The following is a 24197-nucleotide window of genomic DNA, read 5'->3' on the forward strand; positions in this document are numbered from 1 at the left end:
TTTCATATGCTCAATCCAACGAACCCATACAGCGGAGCCGAAGCAGCGATGCAGCATGCTGCTACTTCTCTCCCTTTTTTTTTTTTTTTTTGATTGAGTCCTCCCTCAAATTTGTGTTATACTGAAACCATAGCAGTGGTGATGTTAAACCAACACCACCTCAGCAGAAGAGTAGCAAAATGAAATATGGAATATTTGAGTGGCCTGCAAGAGCTGGTGCCGCCTTAGTGGCAAGTGGCAAAAGCGTTCGACCATAGCTACGAACAACCCACACAATGAGAGCCTCCATTTGCAGCAATGAGCCCCGAGTTCTCCATGTATGTTCGCAACCGCCATTGATATACTCACTTAACCACCGAGTACAGGATACAAATGAGCAAATAGAAGCTAGGGATGAAGTACAGGAGGAGGAAGTAGGAGAACTGTGGAATTGTAGAAGGTTCTAGAGGTGACAGGGCTGGAGAAGGCAGAGGAACAGTAGCAGAAACGGGAAGTACAGCGGAAGAGGAGCCGTGTTCCGTTTCTAATTGATGCCTTGTGTGGCTGCTTCCTGTTTTGTGCCTTGTGCACAGGCAAGCCGAGAATCATGCCAGGGTCCATCCGCCAGTCAGCAGGCCTCCCCAATGAATATAGATAGATGCATGACAATGTACCGTAGCTTTTGTACAAGAAAACTGCATGGTTTCAACCTGTGTAATTCATTCACACAACAACAAAGAAAACAGTGAACTATTGGGACCAAATCACATCATGAGTAGTGTGTAATCACAATTGCCAAACTTCGAGTACAAAACATAACATGCAGAAGTACAGAACAGTTCTGACTTCCACTCGAGGTCAAGGACACATGGCATTGCCAACAGCACATCTGACTATAGTTCTCCAATAGGAAACAAGCTCACTGTTACATTCGAGCAATCCGCAAGTACCTTCTTGATAGACAAAAAAAATCTTGTTCTAGTAGTGGGAGGAACAGAGTACACTGAGAAACTGAACTATAGATGTCCAGGCCATACTACAGTGGATAGATGAAGTTCTTGCCACCCACGTGATATCTTTCGCACAGCTGCTTCAATGTACACAGTGAATGCTGCATCGCGTTCAGCTTGGTATCCATGAACATAGCCTGCAAGCATGACAGTTTCTTTTTCAGTCTACATTCTCAGAATTTAAATCGTTGTAAATCGTTAACCCAGATGAATGGCACATTTTGGAATATGGTTTTACCTTGTAGTCATCACCATACTTCTCTACCAATCTGCCGATGCAAACACGTTGAATCTTAGATAGTGGTTGCAAAGGTGCAGATTTGCCATCCTTCCTTTTCTTCCCAAGTGCAGATTTCAGATCTACATTGCATAGAAACATTTGGATGAAATCATGCACAGGTAAACTGTCATGCCCACTATAAGATTATAAGAAATTTCTTGCGCAATCTATATTGCATACCAATGTCTTCTGCGCACAACAAATTAAGGAATGATAATAGCATATCTTGAGGACTATACCAAGCATAAAATTTTCTCCTAAACTGCTAACCAAAGTACACATGAAACTATGTCTATTAAGCCTACAAATGATGTATTGCACTATCAGTGTCTTATATTGGTGTGCCATAAGCAAGCTTACAAGAACTATGATGAAAGAATGGCAAAAACAGTTCCTATGGACATCATTTTTAGTACTGTAGTTGGGAAAGAAACGTGATCAGATTGCTTGTACTAATAAATAAATTATGCTTTTTAGGTCTCCAAGAAAGGGAGACCGAATATAGGCTCTCACTTTAAGCAAAAAGATGGAAAAAAAACAACCATTTTAAGGCATGTCACAGAAAGCAGTCAAATTCAATTCATTGCATATTTCCGAATATCCAGCAAAAATCATGCTTGATGAAACTTGTTACGTATACTACAGACCTTTTTTCACAATCTTTTACTCTTTTCAACGTATGATCATGGTAATACGAAGGAATAAAGCGTGTAAATAAGCACATGACAGGTGAAAATATACTGTGGATAACCAATCGAAATAGATAAGTCAAAAGCAACTGGCTTATATTAAACTTAAACCGGCATGGACCAGTTTCAGTGAAGTTTGGATCTGGTGCCATGTTAGCAGTTTTTGAAAAATCATATGCTAAACTGGCTGAAGTCGTTATAATCTCAGCCTGATATGGCAGAGAATTTATCAAACATTATGTACAACGCAATTTAATAGAACAGCTACAGTTCAGTTCATACTCATTATTCTATCTTCTTCAACAATGTTTCGTTAAAAATACAGAAATTCCATTGGAAGAAACATGCTCCAAAACTACACAGTTCTCAGATTTAATCAACTGCACTCTTCGACTCTTCCTAGATTAAAGTGTAGAAGAAATCAGATTTTTACCCTACCTCGTTGGATTCACATAATGTCCATTTTATAGGATCCAGCACTTCAAAGCAATCATCCACAATTCAGATGATATCAAATTTGCCGGAATCATCATATGCTACATATAACATACTAACAGCTAATGATAAGAATTAGAACCAAACCACCACATGCCATTTGATACTGATCAATCTCTCAGAATCGCGTATTTATTAAAGCCAGTGACCACGGCAACTAAGGTTCGCAATCAATATAACCAAAACAGCCACATCCCAATCTAGGAAATATGTAGGCGGCACCAAATCGTACACATTTACGGTATCTCAATGTCAGGATTTCCCAAGAAACACCCCCAAAAAGGAGCAGAGCAGAGCAGAGCAGAGCGGGGCGGGGGAGAAGCTGACCATCGGACTCGAGGTCGCTGCCGGGGTCGATGGGTTCGAACTCGGGGACGGGTGCGCGCGCGGCGGCGAAGTCGGGCGCCTGCAGCGGCGCGCTCTGGACGAGCTGCGGGGTGCCGCGGGCGTGCGCGCCGAGGAGGTTGGGGTTGGCCACCACCCCGAACGCGGCGTAGTTCTTCATCACGCTGCCCTCCGCGTCCCATCCGGCCCCACCTCCGGCGGCGGCGGCGAGCGCCTCGGGCAGGTCGAAGGCCGGCTTGAACTCCCGGGGCTTCTTGCGCGGGAGACCCACGCGGACCTTGGCGTGGGAGCGCTTGAACTTGCGCCGCGACCCCCCCATCGGCGCTGGCAGACGGCAGCAGCTAGGGTTTCGAGGGGACTAGGGTTTGGAGGAAGAGACGGATGGAAGAATAAGAGACTTGAAGAGAGGCCAGCCCGTTAACTCGTTAAACCTTTCCTTTCTGGGCCAATTTATCGGGAGGATTTGAATGACAGCACACAAGAACTTTGGCGAGTTATTTTTATTTTTATATTTTTTATTAAAAACTTAAATAAATAGACTCATTACGACAATATTTATAAAAATATGATCTACCGTCATCTGAAAAAGCTACAGGGTGATAAAGATTGTCATGGTGGCAGGACCACCCCTTACCATCCTCTGAAAGGTAGGTAGGAGGAATCCCCACGCTCGTCACCCTTACCGCCCTCTGAGAGATCGGTTAGGCCTCTTGTTGCCATCATTTTATTCCGAAAAAAAAAGAAAGGGAGAGGAGAGGAGAGGAAGACAGCACGGCGAAGCCCTACTTTTTTTATCAGCGGATTTTGAAATGCGCTTTTCGATAATTTTTCTATACTCATGTTTTTATTAGTAAGTAAAGTACCACTAAATCTAAGGTTTAGCGGTATAACAATAGCTATATTAGATATAACTTAGGGTTTAGGGTTTAAAAAATGCTGTATTTTGTAGTATATTGTCAATATTAATTACGATATAGTAGATAGTCATTAGATGCATAGTAGTATTTATAGTATGATAGTTTCGAATATCTAGATTGTACAGAATAATGATGTAAGTAATAATTGTAGGTAATTAGAAATTTTATTAAATAGATGGATGGTTAATTAGTTTAATTATGTTAGTTTGCTTAGGGGCAATATTAAAGAACCTATTGTTAGACGATAATCGGTGTCGATAATTTTGTTGTAGTTTCGATAACCAGAAATATAGTTTTCCGGTCTTAACATTGGATATATTTGGATGTTTCTAGGGATAGCAGATAAATTATATTTTCAGATATATTATGTGAAGGTCAAATTAGTTATGGTCCTAACGGTGTAGATCTCTCTAGGTTTCGGCATGTCGTTAAGAGTCTTAGTAGAGCCAATGAGAAGACCATAGTGGGCGTATGCAAGTGGTTGATGCGTCATTTTCAACTGGATCCCCAGCAACATGATCTTAAGTTAAGAGCTGTGCTAAGCCATGCTAATCAGGGCTACTTTGGCGAGCTCATCCCGATCAATACGACATCTACTTGGAGGCAGTATGTAGATATATCATGTGATCGTGGGCTCCCTCTGGTTTTGTTAGCTGAGGCATACCAGAAAGATCCAACAGAGATAAATTCTGCGGAAGCAGTAGCGGGAACAAGTCAGACAGTGGTAGATGAATCAGACCCGGTAAATGTCAGGTCCAAGCAAGATGTTGGGGATATGCCTGAGATGCAACTGAGGGGTGTAGCCGATGAGGGGGAGCACATCCCTAGCATAATTGAAAAGATGGAGATGGAGGATCAAGAGTTGGAGGAAGCCGTTGCCGATGAGGATTCATCCGACGAGGAGAGAAATGCTCCTGTTCCTGCAGAGTGGAGAAATCAGGAATTTTTGAAGCTAGTGGTTAGTGAGGCTGATCAGACACAGTGGGAGTATCATGAGAACGAGGTGTCTCAGGGTGTTATGTACCCTACTAAGGAGTCTGTTATTGATGCAGTTAAATTCTGGTTACTGTCTCTTCGGAGGTAGTTCAAAGTTGTAAAGTCGAGTAAAAGGGAGTACGACGTGAAGTGTTTGGTGCCTGATTGTCCTTGACGGGTGCACGCATTTAGTGGGAAGTGGGTTGATTACTGGCAGTGCTCAATAGTTAGGGAGCATAATTGTCACATTGAGGAAATAGAGTTCTCCCACCGGAACCAGTCATCTACTTTTGTTGCCAATGTTATGTATGGGGAGATTATGAACAACCTGAAGTATGAGATATGATCAATAATCCGTGCTATTGAGCAAATGTTCTAGTATATAATAAACTACGCAAAGGCATGGAGGGTGAAACAGAAGGCTATTGAGATGAGGTTTGGGACATATGAAGATTCACATCACAATCTACTTTGTCAATTAGCCACAATATGTGCAAGAAACCCTGAAAATTACTATAACATCAAGCATTACCCCTCGACTGATGTGGAGTATAGCGGGAAATAAGTATTGCAACGTGCTTTCTTTGCATTTGCGGCAATCATCAAAGCATTTAGGCACTGTTGACCCATCATTTACCTGGATGGGACGTTCCTCACTAGGAAGTATAAAGGACGGATATTATCTGCAATTAGGGTCGACGGGAACAACTAAGTCCTGCCACTAAGGTTTGCCTTCGTGGAGAGTGAGAACGGGGATAGCTGGTATTGGTTCATTGAGCGGGTGAAGCATGCTATCGTTCTGGACCGGTCAGATGTTTGTTTGATTCATGATAGACATGCAGGGTTGTTGCAGGCTTTGCTAGATATGCAATATGGGAGTGTTCGACGGCGTGTTACAGCAAAGTGGCCCGATTTAAAGAGCAGGTGGTACATGCGGCATATGAGTGCAAACTTTTACAGATAGTTCAAAAACAAGGATTTGATGAAGATTTTTAAGAAATTGTGCAGTCAGAACCAGCAAAGAAAGTTCAATACCCTATGAGCAAGACTAGACGAACTAACTATGAAGCAGATAGCTGAGCTAGCAGCCACAGGTGATGCACCAATTGTTCTTGGACCTCTCCCAATAGATACTCCTCAGATAGTAAGGAGGTCAGGGTCAGCTATCAGGAACTTTTTGCAGTGGATACAAAATGAGCTAAAAGAAAAATAGGCTTTGATGTACGACAGTGGTGGGGCAAGGTATGGGATAATGACAACTAATCTTGCTGAGGTCTACAACTGGGTTATGCGGGGTATGAGGTCCCTCCCACTTGTTGGAATTGTAGAAGGTATTATGCATGGGACTTGCAAATATTTTATTGATCGCTACACAGCTGCTTCGAAGGCAATGGAAGATAACCGTATGCTTTATGGATGGATGCTATGTGAGTACATGGAGAAGGCTACAAAGAAGGCATACATGCACCGCGCTAAAAAAGAGGGGACTGCGGAGCACAGGTTCAGTGTCCTGTGCCAGGATAAGGGTCGTAGGAATGGAAGACGTGAGCGGCATGTGCAAGAGTGCGTGCTTAGGAGTGGCTCATGCATTGTACGTGCCAGAAGCTACAATTGCTTCACATGCCGTGTACACACGTCATAGTTGCATGTGCAGAGCACAATATGCTTTCCAGGCAATATGTTTCTAAGTACTTTATGAAGGATAAGATACTGAACACATGGGACCATGAGCTGTATGGCTACGATATTGTTGATACATTTACAAGTAATCCAGGTCCCTCAAGAATCTATGTGCTAGATTTTGAAAGGATGAAGAACGCATCAGGACGTCGACAAACTCGCCGGATTCAAAACGATATGGATGAATCCGAGGCGGATCCAAGGGTGAAGCGATGCAGCCAGTGCAATGAAACAGGTCACACATACAAGTATTGTCCGAAAAATATACTTGTTGTGTAGGTGGGGGCATGACCGCGGTTTAGTGTGAATGTATTTAGCGTATCTTGCTGTTATATTTGTACGGTCTTAGCCTTAGCCTACGTAGCATTTGGACCTTACATTTGTTCCTACATGTTGCAATATATTCATGTAACTTTTCGTACGTGTACATAATATGATGTTCTGTTCACGTAACTATGTGTATATTTTCATGTAACAAACTGTACATATTATTCATGTATATGTAGTTGTAATGTATATTTCGATTCAATATATATTCTTCTAATCTACATGTTGCAATATATTCATGTACATTTGGTTTTAATGCAGATATGACGCACCCTCTGACCCCCGAGCTTCTTGACCCTGCAATGAACAAGAGACACCGCAGCTTCTTGTCTACCGTTCACCAGACAGAGTTGGGGGTATTCCGACCACGTGGCCCTGGGGAGCTACTTACGATCAACGATCATTGGAAGCACTGGTATGTCGCTAATTAGATACGTATGTGCCAATTTCTTTATGTATTGCATGCCCCGGTTTATTTCTATTCCCAATGGTGCAGGTTGGTAGCATCGGGACTCCTACCGTTTTGTTGTTTGGTGGAGGCCCGAGCTATGGAGAACCCAGAGGCAGCAGCGAGACGATTCTATTTTGACCGCTCACTGATCGTTGTCCTGGTTGACCGATGGAGGCCTGAGACCCATACTTTCCACCTCCCCTGCGGTGAGATGACTCCGACGTTGCAGGACGTAGCCTATCTGTTAGGCTTACCTTGCGCTGGAGCTACCGTTGGAGTCGTCGATATGGATGCTGACTGAATGAACATCATGCATTAGTGGTTCTCTCCTATTCAGCAGACTGACGATGCACCCCCCCCTACGTGCCTGAGTTCCTGTCAGATCCACGAGGGCCTACGAGGAAGTGGATCCTACAGTTCCAGGTACCTTCCAATTTAACTTCCCATTTACTTTACAATTTTCTAGATATTTTACTCATCATCATTTGCATTACTTATAGCCTGCATACATCCGCCCAGAGGCCGGCTTGTACTCGGTCTCGAGGCACTTGGAGGCCTACCTGCTTTGATTGTTTGACTGGGTTATGTTCACCAGTGGTCAAGGTCACCTGGTGTCGAGGACCCTTATTCCGTAAGCGAGGTGGATAGCAGATGCGGAGCTCGATGATGTCCCATAGTTGAGTTGGGCCTCTGCTGTCCTTGCTATGACGTATCAGGCGTTGTGCGATGCATGCACGAAGAAGAAGCCACTAGCCACTTTTGCTGGGAGCGCACTACTGCTGCAGCTGTGGTCTTATGAGCGGTTCGCAATAGGCCGACTAGTTGTGGACCGCTCCCCATACCCAGAGGAATGGAACGGTGAGCCTGAGGAGGACGGGCCCACCATGGCCTCGCTGTGATGTCAACGCCGGGTACGCACATAATATTTGAATTCTTTAATTCTCACATGTTTTTGTTCTAGATTCTGACTATGTTTCTCCACAGTCGCACTGGTCGCATGAGCAGGCCCATAGCTCGTACAAGCTTTTTAGGTCGCAGTTCGACTGTCTTCGTCCAGACGACGTGTTCTGGACCCCCTAAAGCTACTTGTCCATCCAAGCCCGTGCGTCTATGGGTCTGTCTCCGTTGTGTACCTGCGATGAGGAGTACTGGCTTACGAAGACGCTGCTTGTCTTCGACATCTACGTCGAGGAGTACTCACCCCACCCCGTCATGCGGCAATTCGGGCTCTACCAGGCTTTCCCCCTTGTCAACATTCGCACGGTTCCAGGCCACGTCCACAGGTAACTAAAATTAAGTAAATGATTTATAGCATTTGTCTCATTATCAGTCTATTTAACGTGGTTGATTTGCAGGTATACACGAAAGTCGGGTGGCAACCTCTTGGCAGATCGCTTCGCACCGCACGTCTCAGCATTGTCCCATGCCCTTGAGGATGTCATGAAGGAGGCTCATCCTTTCGACAATAGGAGCTTCGAGGAGTACCTGCGGTGGTACGTGCCACGTACACGTACACGAGTCACCTTCACCCTAGAGGATGTCTGGCCCCACGTCGCGTTGACTACGAAGGCCTACCCGGGCCATTGGGACGAGGACGCTGCATTAGCGGTATGTGTAATTAACATCTAATTTAATTAACATATAATCCCATAAGAAAGACTATAAACTGAAATTCTCATTTCTTGTTTGTTTCCACAGGCCGATATCATTTATGATATCCATAGGGACGCGGCTGGAACCATGGACCGCTTCAGGCAAGTGGTGCAGCTCAGTGCGACGGATGTAGTGGGGTTTGTCAAGCGGGTTTTTGAAAAGACCGTGCGGGCCTTGAAGCTTACCTCTTGTCGGTCCACCGCAGACGTCGCCGGTGCTCCTCCTAGGTCGAGTGGGGTTCACGCAGAGTCGTCCAGAAGGTCTGATGTGCAATGCCGTCCACGGGGTCGCCACCCACAAGGCCACCTGGACCACGACCTACAGGCCCGGACACAATAAGTATGGATATTTCATACGCACGACGTTTAAAGATATTCATTCGTTACTAATGCATTAATTTCGAACAAATATTAAGTGCACCTACACACGTCTCGATGTTGCCACCTAGACCAAGCCAAGTGCCGACACCCTCACCTCTTGCAGGCCACTCAGGTAATGGGCGACATTACATTGCCGTATTCAATATATTCAATAGTATATCTAATATTTTTCGCAGGTTACTACAGAGATGAGCCCGAGCCATCTTCAGCTGCACCTTGATTGGTCCCACCACCACCGTTCGCCCCCTACTACAGCACGCACGCTTGACCATCTACTACTGCACCTGCATACCACACAGGTACAATAGTGCATTTTATACAAATATTTTCATTTGCACATTTTTCGTATCTAATAAAGTCATCTGTTTGTAGACCCCTCAAGTTAGTACACATGGACGCCCGTGAAACCTTCGCAATCTTCATACCCGAGCCAGGAGAACGAGCCTAGGTCAGACCTCCCGTTCGACCTCATGAGGGACTTCTTCTGGGGCACACCGGACTACGACTTCTTCCCGCAGTCCTAGCTGGCTAGTGCTCCACTTTGGACACAACATACCCAGGAGGAGGCCTAGACACCTTTGATCCCTACTGAGCCTACCTGGCAGATTGGTCCACCCGACACCATGACCTACTCTAGGGGGCACGTGAAGGCCAGCCAGTGGCAGCGGCACCGGGACCATGATGGTGTGAACGACCGACATCAGCAGGGGAGATAGCAGTAGGATTGTACATTTGCTTTTGTAACTTACATATGCATCTTCGATTCGCAAGCTATTCTTACATATTTGGACGTGTCTACTATCTATGGTCTACTTACCATGTCGTAACTATATTTCTTATTCCAATGTGACCGCATGCTAGTTGCATTTTTTAATCCAACGTGACCACACACTACTTTCTATCGTCCTCGGCTTTGTATGAACTATTCACGACAGACTTAGAAAAGTATTTCTTACAAAGATACTTATACACGAAGTGACCACTCGAAACCTCTGTCAGGAGTCTAGCTTTAGACACGAAGTAACCACACAACTCAACTTTAACCATTAAATGATAACACCTCTATCCTGGCGTAATCTGCAGACACGAAGTGACCGCACGACTCAACTTTAACCATAAAATGATAACACCTTTGTCCTTGCGCAGGCTGTAGATAAGAAGTGACAACACGGGAGAGCTTTAACCATAAATTAAATGACAACACATGTATCTTGACACATGGAATCTCTGCGCAGCATCAATGCCACAACTTTTCCATTCCTCAAAAAGGGAATCCAATGCTCCTGCCCCCCACCAAGCCCATACATCCACTCCATGCACCTGCCCTCCGCCACCATAAATAACCCCACCTTCATGTATAGATACACCACTCATTTCTCAGTTCTCTCAACTGCAATGTCTTCCTCAGCTCCACCAAGCTCACCCAAGAAACATTGGGGGATTTTCATCCCCCAGGGGGTTGAACCACCGATTTGCTTCTGTGACAACTATTGTAGGCTTCGTGAGTCCCAGGACATCTCCTACACCTATGGCCTATGCTTATTCATGTGTGCCAACTACCAATACGATAAGCCTCAACATTGACCGTATGAGTACCCACCGGTGTAACGACAAAGATCAGCTACATTTTTTCCGATTTCACGCACTGTTTTACTAATATCTCATCTTGTTTTATTTGTCCAGTCTCCTTCACCTTTCTGTGACTTCATTGAATAGCTCGACATTGAGCAAAATGAAGACCAGAAGTAGTGGGTCGACATGACCATACGGTGGAGGAGGGAAGCTTACGCACGCCGGGAGTACGAGCAACAACAAGAGAAACTACGGCTGAAGCGGAAGGAAGAAGAGCGCATGAGGAAGACAACGCAGGACCATACCACAGCTCAGGCCCGCGAAGTTAAGAGGGTAAGGAAGCGGGAGAGGACCCGTCGCGCTAAGGTGGTAGGCCCTGATGCTCTGCGAAAGGGTAAATATCCTAGGTGAACTTAGTAGAGAGCATCTAATGTATCCCAGCATGTTTTCACTCTATAAGACATGTTATGATTAGGAGCGACACACTATTAGGTAGGTCTTTATGCGAACCATACATGCCACCTTTTTTGTCGTCGTGTTTTTGTTGTTACAGTCCCATATAACATTTTTCACCGTATGTCCCATGTAATATTTGTCGCCGTTTGTAACCTCATTGCCGCGTAATATGCTGCGAGTGCTTCACATCTATAATGTGTTCACAAAATTTGATTTTGCATCCTCCCAACAATACGTAAACTAGTCCAAAATATCGACAAATTTACAACGATCCATATTTTCCAAAATATCACTACTCCATTATGCCGTATTGGCCACTTTTTACCATTTTGATCCAAAATTTGCAACATATCAATTTCAAATATTTTTCACCGAACGAATGTGCACTATTTTTAATATTGAACAATATAAATGTAAAATAAAAAATAAACCACACCTAGGCCTACCCGCCCCTGGGAGGATGGTAAGGGGTGGCCCTGCCACCATGACAATCCTTACCGTCCTACAACCCTTTCAGAGAGCGGTAGACGTCTATTTTTACAAATATTACCGCGAGAAGTCTATTTCTTTAAACTTTTAATTGAAAAATATACAAATAAAAAAAACTCAACTTTGGCACCATCCAAATATATCTGGAAGATTTTTTTCTATATTTTCTAAAAATAAAACTATAAACTATGTCACGTAATGGATTTAATTGAAATAGACTCCTTCGACCTGTTCAGTGGGCTAAAATTAAAAACATCCATTGAACGAGCTAGAGATGGATGTAGATGCCAAGGTGAATAGAGGGATGACAGCAAAAGCAAATCATGCCCGCTTACCTCGTGCCCATGTAGTGGGTTAAAAATATGAGGGCGCAAGACGGTCAAAGATTCTCTCTTATGTTCCTATAACACAACCTGATTAAGATAAGTACCTCATCCATTCAAAAAATAGTAACGTATTTTTTTTAAAATAACTAAACTTTATGTATTTGATTAATATTTAATTAAATTATAAAAATATCTAATGTATAAAAATTATACTAGATTTATAATTTAAAATAATTTCACGCTATATAGATTTTAAGTAATAAATGATATATTTTATGAGAAAAATTTAGTTAAAATTTAATTTTAAAGATCGAGTTTAAAAAAATACGTCTACTATTTTTGTCGTTCTAACTACAGTAATGTATAATGTCTCATCACTTTGTCGTTCTAACTACAGTAGTACTACAACAGTAATAGACAAAGTTAGATGAATTAATCAATAGGTGTGATTAATGGCTACCTACCGCCTGCCTGGAAATTAAGGCTATTGCATGCTGCACCAAGTGATCGGTCCACAAGATGAAAATGAAATATCACCCATGCCCACAGAACTGGTAGAAGTGATGCTTCTTTGATGCTCGGCCACGAAAAGGATGGAAAAGACATAGACTTCAGGCCGTGCGGCGCGAACAGAAGAGATACTCTTTGACGTCTACATACTTCCAGCCCGTTAGATAAGTAGGATTTAGGCTATCTTTAATAGAAATCGTAAAATTTCATCCTCTAAAATATTATTACAGCAGCCTCTATTATTATTGTAGCAGCCCTCATTCCCTCTATCTCCAACAGAAACTCTATATATCATCTACTATATTCTCTTTCCTATATTAAAATATTTTGTGCCCAACCGCCATAACCGCCGTAGCAGCATTGGGTTTCACGGGTTCCCGTTGCAACTGGTATTATTTGGCACAGTTAAAATTAGTGGTACGAAATAATTGATTTTGTTCAGGAAAAAAGAAATATTTGTTCGGCATATTTTTTGTCGGAGCTATTTTTTTCGCCCATGCAACTACACAGTCAAAAATGATTATTTGCAACGTATGAAACGGTTGTGACTTGCACTACAATTAAGCTTGCAGAGGAAGGAAGAAGCAGTTTTGTTGCGGAAGCCTCACGAGTAGTGGCTTGTAGGGGAAGGAAATGCGGTGGATTCCGTCAGAAGACTCAGCATCTCACTATATATATGAGGCTGTGGTACTCTCACTTGCAAGCCAGCGAAATGGATCCTCGTTCAGCCTGGAAGCAGTACCTGAGAGACCTGTGTTTCTCCAATGATTCTTCCGATGAGAAAGATGATTTGGTCTTAGGGACTCTCAGCGCCTGGCATGCGGATGGGGAGGCATCACACCGAGGGCCATGGGGCGGTTCAATGCCGGGTCATCAGCGTATCCACCGGAATCGGCTGGAGGGTCACAATAGGTTATACAATGACTACTTTGCGGACCCCGCGGTGTACCCCAACTACATTTTCCATCGCAGGTACAATTGTAAATAGAGGTTGTCGTGTGTAAGTATTATGTACAGAAGGTGTGTGAGGTAGTAATGCTCGGTGTTCGTGCGGTCTAATTGTACACGCTCCTCCTCTAGCCTCAGCCTCTGTTGCTCTATTCTCATTATCTCAGCAAATCTCTCAGCCCTCTCCTTCTCAACCTTCTCCTTCATGGCTATCTGGTGGTCAAAAATCTCAATCATTGGCCCAGATGCTGAGTTTGAGGAGGAAGAACCGCGGGCAACCTCCTTGGAGCGGTTGCGGCCAGGTGGGCGTTTCGGCCGTGGACCGCCACTGGAAGGCCCTGCGGCTACACTGTCGGGTTCGTTCACCCCGGGACAAGACTCGATGTGCTACGTCGATACGGGGCTACCCGCGACGGACGTCTTCTGCTTCTTGCAGGAGGCCTTGGATTGCCACTTGGGATGATGCCACAACTCCACCCAACAAGGCAGCAACGTGAACTTCTTTTTCGCGGATTGGAACATCTGACATGCCACCGCAATCTGAAACACAAACAACTCAGCACTTATTGGACAGTGCCATCATACAATGGCGCATAGCTACATGAACAATAGAAAATAAATGTACCGTGTCGGGCTCAGTCGTCCCACTTCTCCTATTACGCAGGGCCTTAGCATAATGGCCGCAGAACCTCTGCACCATCCCGTAGATGAAGGTCCACCTCCCCTGCAGAGACTTCTTATTGCGAGTGGAATGGAAGTCTTTGTGCTCGTGGAAAAATGTCTCGATCCTCTGCCAGAAAGCCCCTATACTCTGGTTACTCCCTACCACGGGATCCATACTTACGTTAAGCCATGCCTTCACAAGATGAAGGTCCTCCTGCATGGTGTAATTGCATCCACAGCCACCCACAGCTGGCACCTCTCCCGGTCCCTCGAGTTGCTGCTCTTCTGCCACATGAGGCTGTGTCCTGAAGATGTCTTCCTGGGTTGGTGGCACAACATCAGCCCAAGGAATCCCATCGTCGTCACCACGTAGGAACGGGGCGTACTCCATAGAGTCCCTGCAAACCATTACAAACACGATGAAATACAACAAAGCAGTATGACAGGTAACCAATGAACACAACATTATGTTGCACAAAATTATAAGCCATTCAAACATTACGAATAGAACGAGGAATATGTCTTATGGAGGAACCTTACATTATTTGCGAGTACCGGAGTACAAGACCAACAACTAGTTCATGAACTCGACTCGACAATTACCCAACAATTACCCTACAACGTAGTACAGACCCTACCGAATACAGCCTCCAAGAGCGATCGGATTCTACGGACAAGGCGTCAACCGAATCACCGCACAGTAGGTCATCCGAATCGGCACATAGTATGTCATCGGGGCTCCAGTCAGCAGGAACAATGTCGTCGTCGTCAACGTCCTTTGAGCACGAGGCTTCCTCTTCGAATGCCACACATCCATTGGCGCCGTGACAAACATGGTTGCCCACGCCGCCGCCCCTCAAAGCATCTTAAACTTGGAACACGAGCTGTTCCAAATCCCTCGCTATGTTGTCGACCACAAGCAGTGCTCTGTTCAGCTCCACGTCAACAGGGGTGTTGTCCGTACTCAAATTGTCCTTCACCACCTTCTTCAACGTGGTAGCCATCTCTTGCACATGGTCCTGCATTTTTGATACAAGAGCGGCAAGCGATGCGGCGTCCATCTACAAGCATGGACAGGGATGCCTAAACTGAGGAACTATATTTCAGCTCAAAGTGTACACTGCTTAATCATTTCAGAAAAATACATATACACACAATACTACACAGTAATATAGTGGCCACTCTCATTACTGCACTAGCTCTCATGTTTGCCTCTTCGGTGAATTAACAAAACGTGTGTTGGCTTATGTATTTCTAGCCTCAACCCAAAATGCCAAGTAATTCCTCAACTAATTAGAAGATGTTACACCTCTTATTAAACTGCCATGTTACACCTCTTAGTGCTACAAGATAATCTACTATGCATCTATGGATCTTGTCTGATTTGACATTTAATCTACTAAGCCTATGCTTAGGGTTGGCGACAATGAGACTGAGCAGTATACAATGTTTTCATTCTATCAAATCTGGTTTGGGGGCCTAGGATAAGGAATAGACCAACATCAGTGCAGGAGAACAAAGATTGGATATTCTATTTAGGACTGGTGAACCAGGATTCACTACTCATGACTTCATGAGTCATGACTAGTTTCCACCATCCTATCATATTTCATTGTTGCACCAAACAATTACAGTCAGGAAGTAGCTGTTGTTCATTGCATGCCATCCCAATCTTAGTACTTGTACTCATTTGCCATTTCAATTGATACAACTAATAACTAGTGCAATAGTATGTCCTAAAGAACAATCAATCACACAAGCTGTAACAATTATGGTTATGTCCAAAGTTCATGCCTATATTTCTGTTATCAAACTATGCACCTAGGTCACCCCAAACCATTCAGTCATAGTTTTTTCATGTTTTGCAGACCTACAAATTGTAGTCACATGGACTACAAGCTGATACAATCACCTTGCCACAATTCTATCAACTAGTTCATGACAATCCATTGAACCCCAACTCCACACTAATTGACAATCCATTTGACAACCCACTAGACACCTTAACCACATTGATAAACACCTCAACAAGTATCATGCAGTGATAATCGTAGATCTACCAAATAAATAAGGTCCATTTCTATCAGACACAAATCTAAATATCAGGTTCTTCAAGCCGGAACAGACATTTGAGCATACACTACCAAATACATGGATCTGGGATGCCAAATCACAAAGTAAATCACTTAATCAAATGTCTGTGAGCAGCCTACGCTCCGGCCGGCGAGCAAGCCATGCTCACAAAGCAAGCAATCCCTTAATCAGTATCGACAGTGAGCAGCCCACGCTCCGACCGTCCGCCACACCCATACACGGATCTGGGACCAGAGTACTTACCACAAGCTTGGGGACGACCTTGGTCCGGCTACTGCGGCCGAGCACACGGACGGTGGGGAAGCTTCCAGCGCGGTCGCCGGATCTGCGACGCACTAGTCATCCGCTGCGGGGGACGATGCGGAGTCTCTCGGGTACCTAGATGGTGCTCGCTTCTGCCGGACACCGAAGCCGCTAGACTCACCTCCGCACGGGCTCGCTAGCTCCACTTCCGCCGCTCCGCGGGAGCAACCACCGCTTCTCCACTCCGCTCGCGCACAGGGATGAGGACGCCGCATCGCTCCGCAACTTTGCCGACGCCGCGCCTCTCCCCGCTTCCCCGTTCCACTCGATACGGCGTCTGTTGGAGTCGCTTGCGGACGGCTTCGGCTGGAATTCTGTCGCTACAGTTCTTTGCGGCGCTGAAATGGATTCTGTTGGAGTCGGCCTTACTTCTCACCCATTTGACGGAAAGTGTCTCTGTTGTTCTCTCTGTTCATGCTGATATTTACGTCAGCCTCCCACCTGTTCAGTGTGCGGTTTTAATCCTCGGCTATTGCTAGAGCAACAGCACAAGCTTGCCATTTCTGATCATAGCCATTGTGTCGCATAAGAATGGTTAGGATTTATGGGGCCATGTAAGATTGTTATATCATGCTCAACGGATTTCTTTCACAAAAGAATGGTTAGGATTTATGAGGTCTTTATGCAAGTGAGCTCATAAATCAAGCGCAGACATGTAAGATTGTTACAAATATATGCTTTCATCCCACTAGACGGGCTGGGCTAGGCGAGTCTATTTCTGGAAAATTCAAAAACGGCTGCATATATTTGTAATTTTCTTTCTTAGAAAATATAGAAAAAAGCTCCATATACCGGTCAACTGAGTCCGGTCTTCAAACTTATCTGTAGTGAAAATGGTACTATTAGATTATGATTATAATTTTAGTGATTAATAACAACATAGTATTAGAACTAACATGTTTGTTAAGAATATATATTAGTAGGTCTTATAGATGCAATCCGTAAAGAAGTGTAACAACCCAAGTTCATAAAATCATGAAAATAAAAAATGTTTCCCAAAAGAAATAAAAGAATTTGCAAAAATTAAATAAAATCCTAAGTGTGTATATGTGCTTTATACATGTATATATATATATATATATGCAAATATGTCTGTTATGTGTATAAATAAAAGAATATTTATAGATATATATGTGTATATATTGATTGCTTGATTTTGTGAACTAGAATATGTGGTATATACATTGTATGTGTAAATATACAAGTGTATATACATAAGAGAAATTGAAAAAAAGAAAAAAAAGAAAAGCTTTTAGAATGAAATGGACCGAAGCCCACCTCTCTTCCCTATCTTGTCTTTGTCCGGCCTGAGCCTGCCCACCGCTATCTTCCTCTCTTCTCTCTTCTCCAATTTAGCTCGCGCAGCAGCAGCAAGCCAGCAATCGCCATGAAGATGTCACCGTGTCCAAGTCAGAGATCGACTGCCCAATCGCTAGACGAGATCACTCGAGCCTCTAGAAGCTAGAGCTGACGTCGGATTGACCAAAGCCTGAGCCAATCGCGTGTTGTGCGCTTGAGTTCATCTGCTGGCCGCTTGAAATCCATCCAAATCCGTGAGATAGAGATAGAGACGAGCTATTGATCAAAGGAAGGAAGAATCCAGAAGCTATGTGCGATCTTTTGCCTAAGAGATAGAGAACCAAGCTCGTTTGAGCTGCCAGATTTGAGTTCGAGCTGCCGCCGCCGCCTCTTTTCAAAATCCAAATCGAACTCAAGATAAGAGAGCCTCCCGCCTCGATCATCTCGATCCTTTTCCCCATCTTCTCGTCGAGAAATCATCGCCAGAGCTCATCGTCGTCGAGAGCCAAAGCTCCAAGCCGTCATGCGTCGTCGCCAGCCTCCCTAGAGCCTCTCCAACGTTGACACGTACCCTAGGTGAGTTCCCCGTGCCTCCCTGACCATGTTTCGCCGCTCGCTGGAGTAGATAGGTCGCTGGAGCGCCGTTTCGGTGAGGTTCCGACATTGCGCTATCGCGGAAATTATCGCCGCCGCCGCTGTCTGCCGGAGTCGAGCACCAGTGCATCTGAACCGTAGGATATTGATTCGATGGTGAGGATTAGATCCCCTCATATCCCTTCATTGACCAATAGCCGAAGGCCCCGTGTCCTCCATAATCCTAGTCACCTTGCTTGCCACCTCATCTAGCCACATCAGTGTTTTGTCCTACGTGTCAAGCCACCTCAGCAAGGAGTGCTCAGTCAGCATTTTCTTTTCTTTTAATTGTTTTAATTGTTTTCATGACATCATAATTGGTATATATTATGCAATAAATAGTTTTCAGTATAAAAATAATTTTGAAAAATAATAATCAATAGGAAATTAATTTCTGAAAATGTTTTATAATGTTTATAGATTTATTTAATTTTGTTTAATGGTTTTAAATAGTTTTATAATTCATATCAATGCTAGAAAATTTTAGAAAAATCCTAAAAAAAATCATAGATGGCTTTGAAAAATCCTAGAAAATTTCTAGCAACATAAATTCATTAATAGATAATCTTTTCAGACCTGTTCTAATCTTTGGAAAATCATAACTTGTAAACCGTAGCTCCATTTTAACCCGTTCTTTCGCCGAATTGTCCGAAATAGTGTAATCTTGTGATGACAATGTTTGTTGTGTGATGTTTGGTTTTTTTTTATCTTGGTGTTTATGTGTTGTTGTTTTTCTTGCGAGTAGGCGTCAACATTTCGGAGGAACTAGGAGGTTTGCAGGATAAGATTTTGAAGACCCAACTGAGTTCAGTGAAGACAAGTTGTGTTCTTGATCATTTTTATCCGAGTTTTATAAATATTTTGTTTTATAAACATGCATGCTAATAAATTGTTGGAAATCCCAAGAGTTAGGCTTTACCCTACTTTTCCCTTATCATCCTTGTCGCCTTAGTATGATTTTAGGTTATGGGAGGGTAGATGATGCTTAGCCTTGCTTTGGGATGGTGATCATGATTAATGCTTTACGAACTTGATAATGGTCCTATGCAATAATGATAAAATATGATAGAACAACTTTTGCAGCAATATGGTATAGGGATTTGAGCACGTGGTATGATGGGACCTATGGTTTGGAAAGTGGTAGTCTTGCTCAAATCTAAGGGCCGGTTCGTGGGGAAACCTTTCTGTGTTTATAGTACAACCACAAGCCTGGAAGGGGATAGGTCTAGCTAAGTAATTTCCTTACTCTCAGCGTAGTATAAACCAAGCAGAAGAGCGGTGAATGGACGATGTCTTGGAATCCGAAAAGCGCAAGAGGGGGCTTCCATTGTTGAGGTGAAATCACGCAGCTGTGAAACCTTAGCGGGTAGACATGTGCTGAGAGGGGGCATTGTAAAGGCTTTGTAGTGGGTTCCTAGTGCACACCTCGGCAGTGTGTGAGAGTTATCTGTCAGCCAACGGATGCTCAGCAAAACGGGATGATACGTCTTGTGGGTAAAGTACAACCTCTGCAGAGTTAAAACTGAATATTCAACCGTGCTAACGGTCATGAGCGGCAATGAAAACCTATCATGATTATAACTAGATGTTTTGGTTAGTTAGGTCAACTGTGATGGTGGGAATCATAGTTAAGGGTGGTCAATCATAGTGGTGGGAATTATGATTGAGGGTTCAACCTTAGTGGATGGAACTTTGGTTGAGGTGTTGGTTAGTGGGTTAAGTTAAGATGGATGGAAATCTTGAGGTGGGTGGTTATTCACTTAATTATATTTTCTTTTCAAATGTTTTTAGTTAAACGCTGATTTATGCAAGTGAGCCATATAGCCTTATCCTTGTCAAGCCTTCATATGCATACGATTCCTTCATAACTTACTGAGTATGACAAGTGCTCACTCTTGCTATTCCCAAACACTGAGTTGGAGAAGATATCGAAGAGTACGTTGAAGGAAGATCATTCTAAGATGTTTTCTACATCGATGATGCCTGTGGGAGAGTCGTAAAGGATTAGAGTTTTCGTAGTTCGTTTAGTTCCACTACAGTTTATTGGTTCTTCGACCCTTGAAGGTCACTTTTATAATACGATTAATTTGATTAAGTATGGATATTGTAATGATTATCATCAATGAAGTCACTATGTTTTGGGATTGATTCCTGGGCTCAACACATAGATGAGATTGATTTGTTTCTTAAACTGATCTCGACAAGAAGTTACCGTAGCCGAGACAAAGATTGATTGAATTAGAGAAATCCTAGGAGAATTACTCTTACCAGATGGTCCCGTGTTCTGTGTATTGAACTCACATGAGTATTTCTGATAACGGGGGAGAAGGCTGAGAACCTCACCGGATGGTCTGGTGATTTGCACTGGGTAACACTAGAGTATTTCCTGCATTGAAGAATGCAAGTGAAGAAGACTAAAGATTAAACCACCGGATGATCCGGTGCTTAGTTTGTGCACACAGGATTATAGCACGATAGCACTTCTTGCAAAGGCGACTGCAAGTGTTGAGGAATGAAGAACAACTCATAGAAAGGTACAGTGCTCTGAAGATCAATGCACCGAAGCATTTCTTGCAGAGAATAATGGCGCGGTCTGGTTCAAGTTAACCCACCGAAAGGTCCGGTGATGAAGTTGAAGATCTCACTAGAGTATCCGGTGTTCACAGAGGCATTGAGTGAGGTTTCAATGGCTAGTTTCTGAATATGTACTTATTGGATGATCCGGTGTTAGTACTACTATACTCACCGGATCATCTGGTGTTAATAGCTTTTCTGAAACGTTGAAAAAACGGCTAGTTGGCAAGTTTGAGGCTATAAATACCCCTCCACTCAGTCATTTGAAGGTGTAGTATGTTGCTGGAGTCCAGAGAAACCTATATACACTTGAGAAGATATTCAAGCCATCAAAGTGCTTAAAGTGATCATCCAAGGCAATTAAGTACAAGATTAATAAGTGATTAGTGCTTATAGGCCTAGAGAGAGTAATGCTAGGTGATTGCTACCTAGAGAGTGGATCAAGGAGTGATTCGAGCTTGTACCGTGATATACCCCGGTGCCTTAGAGTCTTGGTGACTCGTTGACATCTTGGACATTGGTGGCTCAAGCTTGTTGCCCCTGTTAAAACGTCACTGTTCCTCATAATTAGTATCAAAGCCTCATACTCTTGATAGGCTTAACATCGTAGAGTTGTGACGTCCAGAGTTAGGATGGATACCCATAGCGCTCCACATTTTGATGAAACTAATTTCTCCGCTGGAAAATTATAATAATTTGTTATTTGCAAACTAAAGGTGTAGATGTTTGAAAGGTCACCGAGGAAGGGATTAGACATCGCATCACCAACAAGGAGAGGAAATTAGATGCATTGGCGAAGAATATTCTTTTATCATCTTTAAATATTAATGCATTTAATCGTGTTTATTCTCTAACCAATGCACATGATATTTGGACTAGTCTCATTGAAATACATGAATGCACAAAGGATATGCGTAATGAGAAATATCATGTGCTTGTTACTAAGCTCAATAGCATCAAATAATTTGCCTATGAAAGTGCTAATAATATATACTCATATTTAAATATTCTTGTCAATGAGATCAATAGGTTAGGTTTGACACAAATTGATGATGATCAAGTAGTGAGAAGAATATTTTAAGCTCTTTTTCTGAAGTACAAGTTAATAGTCTCCATCATCTACGACAACAATGGCATCAAGAAGATGACTCCAAGTCAAGTGTTTGGCAAGATCACCGCCCATGAGGTGACTATGAACATGAGAGTAGAAGCCTCTTCCTCATCCGACGTCAAGAAACTTACTCTCACAAGCAAGCAAGCACCATCACCCACACATGAAGGCGAAGATAAGAAGACAAGAGCAAGAGTCAAGCTCAAACGAATATGATGGAGATGGAGATAAAGATGAAGAGAGTAATGAAGATGATGAGTAAAGCACATCAAGTGATGCAGAAATAGACCCTAAAGTCACCAAGCTCATCTCTCAAGTGGAGAAGAACATCAAGAAGATCAATGCCAAGATTGATCACCGAATCCCCATGAAAGACTTGGTAAAAACAATTGATCGCATCAAGAAAGAGAAGATGACCAAGAGTAAGAGGGAAACAAGGGGAAAAGTCAAAACATTTGCAAGCATGAAAAGATGGGTGAGTGAAGTGAAGATTTAAGTTCAAGTGATGAGAGTTTCTCCACCCACTCCTCCAAGAGAAGCTCTTCCTCAAGGTCATCATCACGCAAGTCGTCATCGTGCAAGTCATCACACAAATGCCTTATGGTCAAAGGTATGAATATCGATGTAAGTGATGATGAATCCGATGAGGTTTTTTCCTCCTATGATGAACTCTTTTATTTGATCAATGAGCAACAAAGGACACTTAAGAAATAATCTAAAGAATTTAAGAAATTCAATGCCCTCAATAACATTCATGCTATCTTTATTTCTAATTATGAACAATTATTGAGCAAATTCAATTTCCTAAACAAGGAGCATGAAGAGATTAAGGCAAAATTTAAGTGTATTGAGTCTCAACCTAAGGTCCATTTGATGCAATCTTCCTCTCTGTTTAATTTCAATTCTAAGGTAGATGCTTGCACTTCTTGTGATGATTTAATTGATTTATCTAGCTTATCCCTTTGCAATAAGATATGTCTTGAAAATCTTCTTGTAGAACCATCTAATGAACTCATTGCACAAGAAAATGATGAGCTCAAATAATAAGTGGAAAAACTCAAGAAGGACTTGGCAAGATTAAAGGGCAAGAACCATATCCAATCTCTTCAATATAACCATACTACTATAGTGAAGAAGCTTGTGGAGGGGTCCACCGTGACATGCTTCAAATGTCATTAAGAAGGCCACAAGTCATTCTAATACAAGCAAGTCAAGAAAGAGATTAAGAAGAAGAAGAAGAAGATCATGCACCTCTCCAACAAGACCTCCAACATCTACACCAAACCTAACTATAAGATCAAGACCAAAAGCAACCACTATAAGCTCAAGAAGAATAATAATAGCAAGGTGGTTGCACATATGGTTGAGAGAAAGGACTGAATGTGGAAGCAACCAATTTGGGTGACCAAGGAAGTCATCACCAATATGAAGGAGCTCCAATCGGTTTGGGTTCCAAAGAAGACTTGAAGCTCGAGGCGGATATGGGGATTTGGAGACTTGGCTCACAAAATAAAATGAAGGTTCAAGCAAAGAAGCCAAGTGTATAAGATTGGCACTTTGATGAAGATCATGATCATCATATACCCAAATCCTATTCAAAGGTAAAAAAGGTAATGGATCTAGATGTAAAATCTTTCAATTGTTGTAGCTTATTTGCCTTGTATAGATTGCATGTGCATATTTCAATTTATTACAATGTCTAGTGTAGGTTTTCATATGGTATGTTGCTTGTGTTTCTTTCTTTCTTATGAGCAACCTACATGGTTTATTAGTAGAAATTTTTTTCATGGCACTAGTTTTATAATTAGTATCTTTTATGTGCCATGAACTAATCTATGGGATACCCTTCCCATTGTTATTAATAACGATTGCATATATTTCACAAATATTTAATACTTGTATGCACACATTTAGGGGGAATATATCATATATATTATGATTTTGAGACTAACATGTGTTGCTAGATGTATATTTTGTAGTCTCATGGAGCTATCAATAAGTTCTCAGAGGTATGCAATGCTTAAATGCTTCAATTTGT

At 42.9% G+C, this 24197-nt stretch overlaps 1 protein-coding gene across 1 annotated transcript; it reads right to left on the bottom strand.

The window, feature by feature from the left end:
* Positions 1 to 732: 732 nt before the first annotated feature.
* On the bottom strand, positions 733 to 3225 carry LOC133928768 (uncharacterized). Its single transcript, XM_062375244.1, has 3 exons — positions 2781 to 3225; positions 1228 to 1349; positions 733 to 1126 (listed from the first exon to the last, which is right to left on the bottom strand). Exons 1-3 carry the CDS (start codon positions 3115 to 3117, stop codon positions 1016 to 1018), a joined length of 570 nt encoding a protein of 189 aa, XP_062231228.1. The 5' UTR covers positions 3118 to 3225; the 3' UTR covers positions 733 to 1015.
* Positions 3226 to 24197: the final 20972 nt, after the last annotated feature.

Source organism: Phragmites australis, chromosome 9 (genome assembly GCF_958298935.1).
Source record: "Phragmites australis chromosome 9, lpPhrAust1.1, whole genome shotgun sequence".
Lineage (NCBI taxonomy): Eukaryota > Viridiplantae > Streptophyta > Magnoliopsida > Poales > Poaceae > Phragmites > Phragmites australis.

Bases quoted from the DNA above. Each gene is read 5' to 3' on its own strand.
- LOC133928768 (XM_062375244.1), bottom strand. From the start codon at position 3,117: ATGGGGGGGTCGCGGCGCAAGTTCAAGCGCTCCCACGCCAAGGTCCGC. The intron at 1,350-2,780 runs GTCAGCTTCTCC...TATGCAATGTAG, and splicing joins CAGCGACCTCGAGTCCGATG to ATCTGAAATCTGCACTTGGG. The intron at 1,127-1,227 runs GTAAAACCATAT...TCATGCTTGCAG, and splicing joins AGTATGGTGATGACTACAAG to GCTATGTTCATGGATACCAA.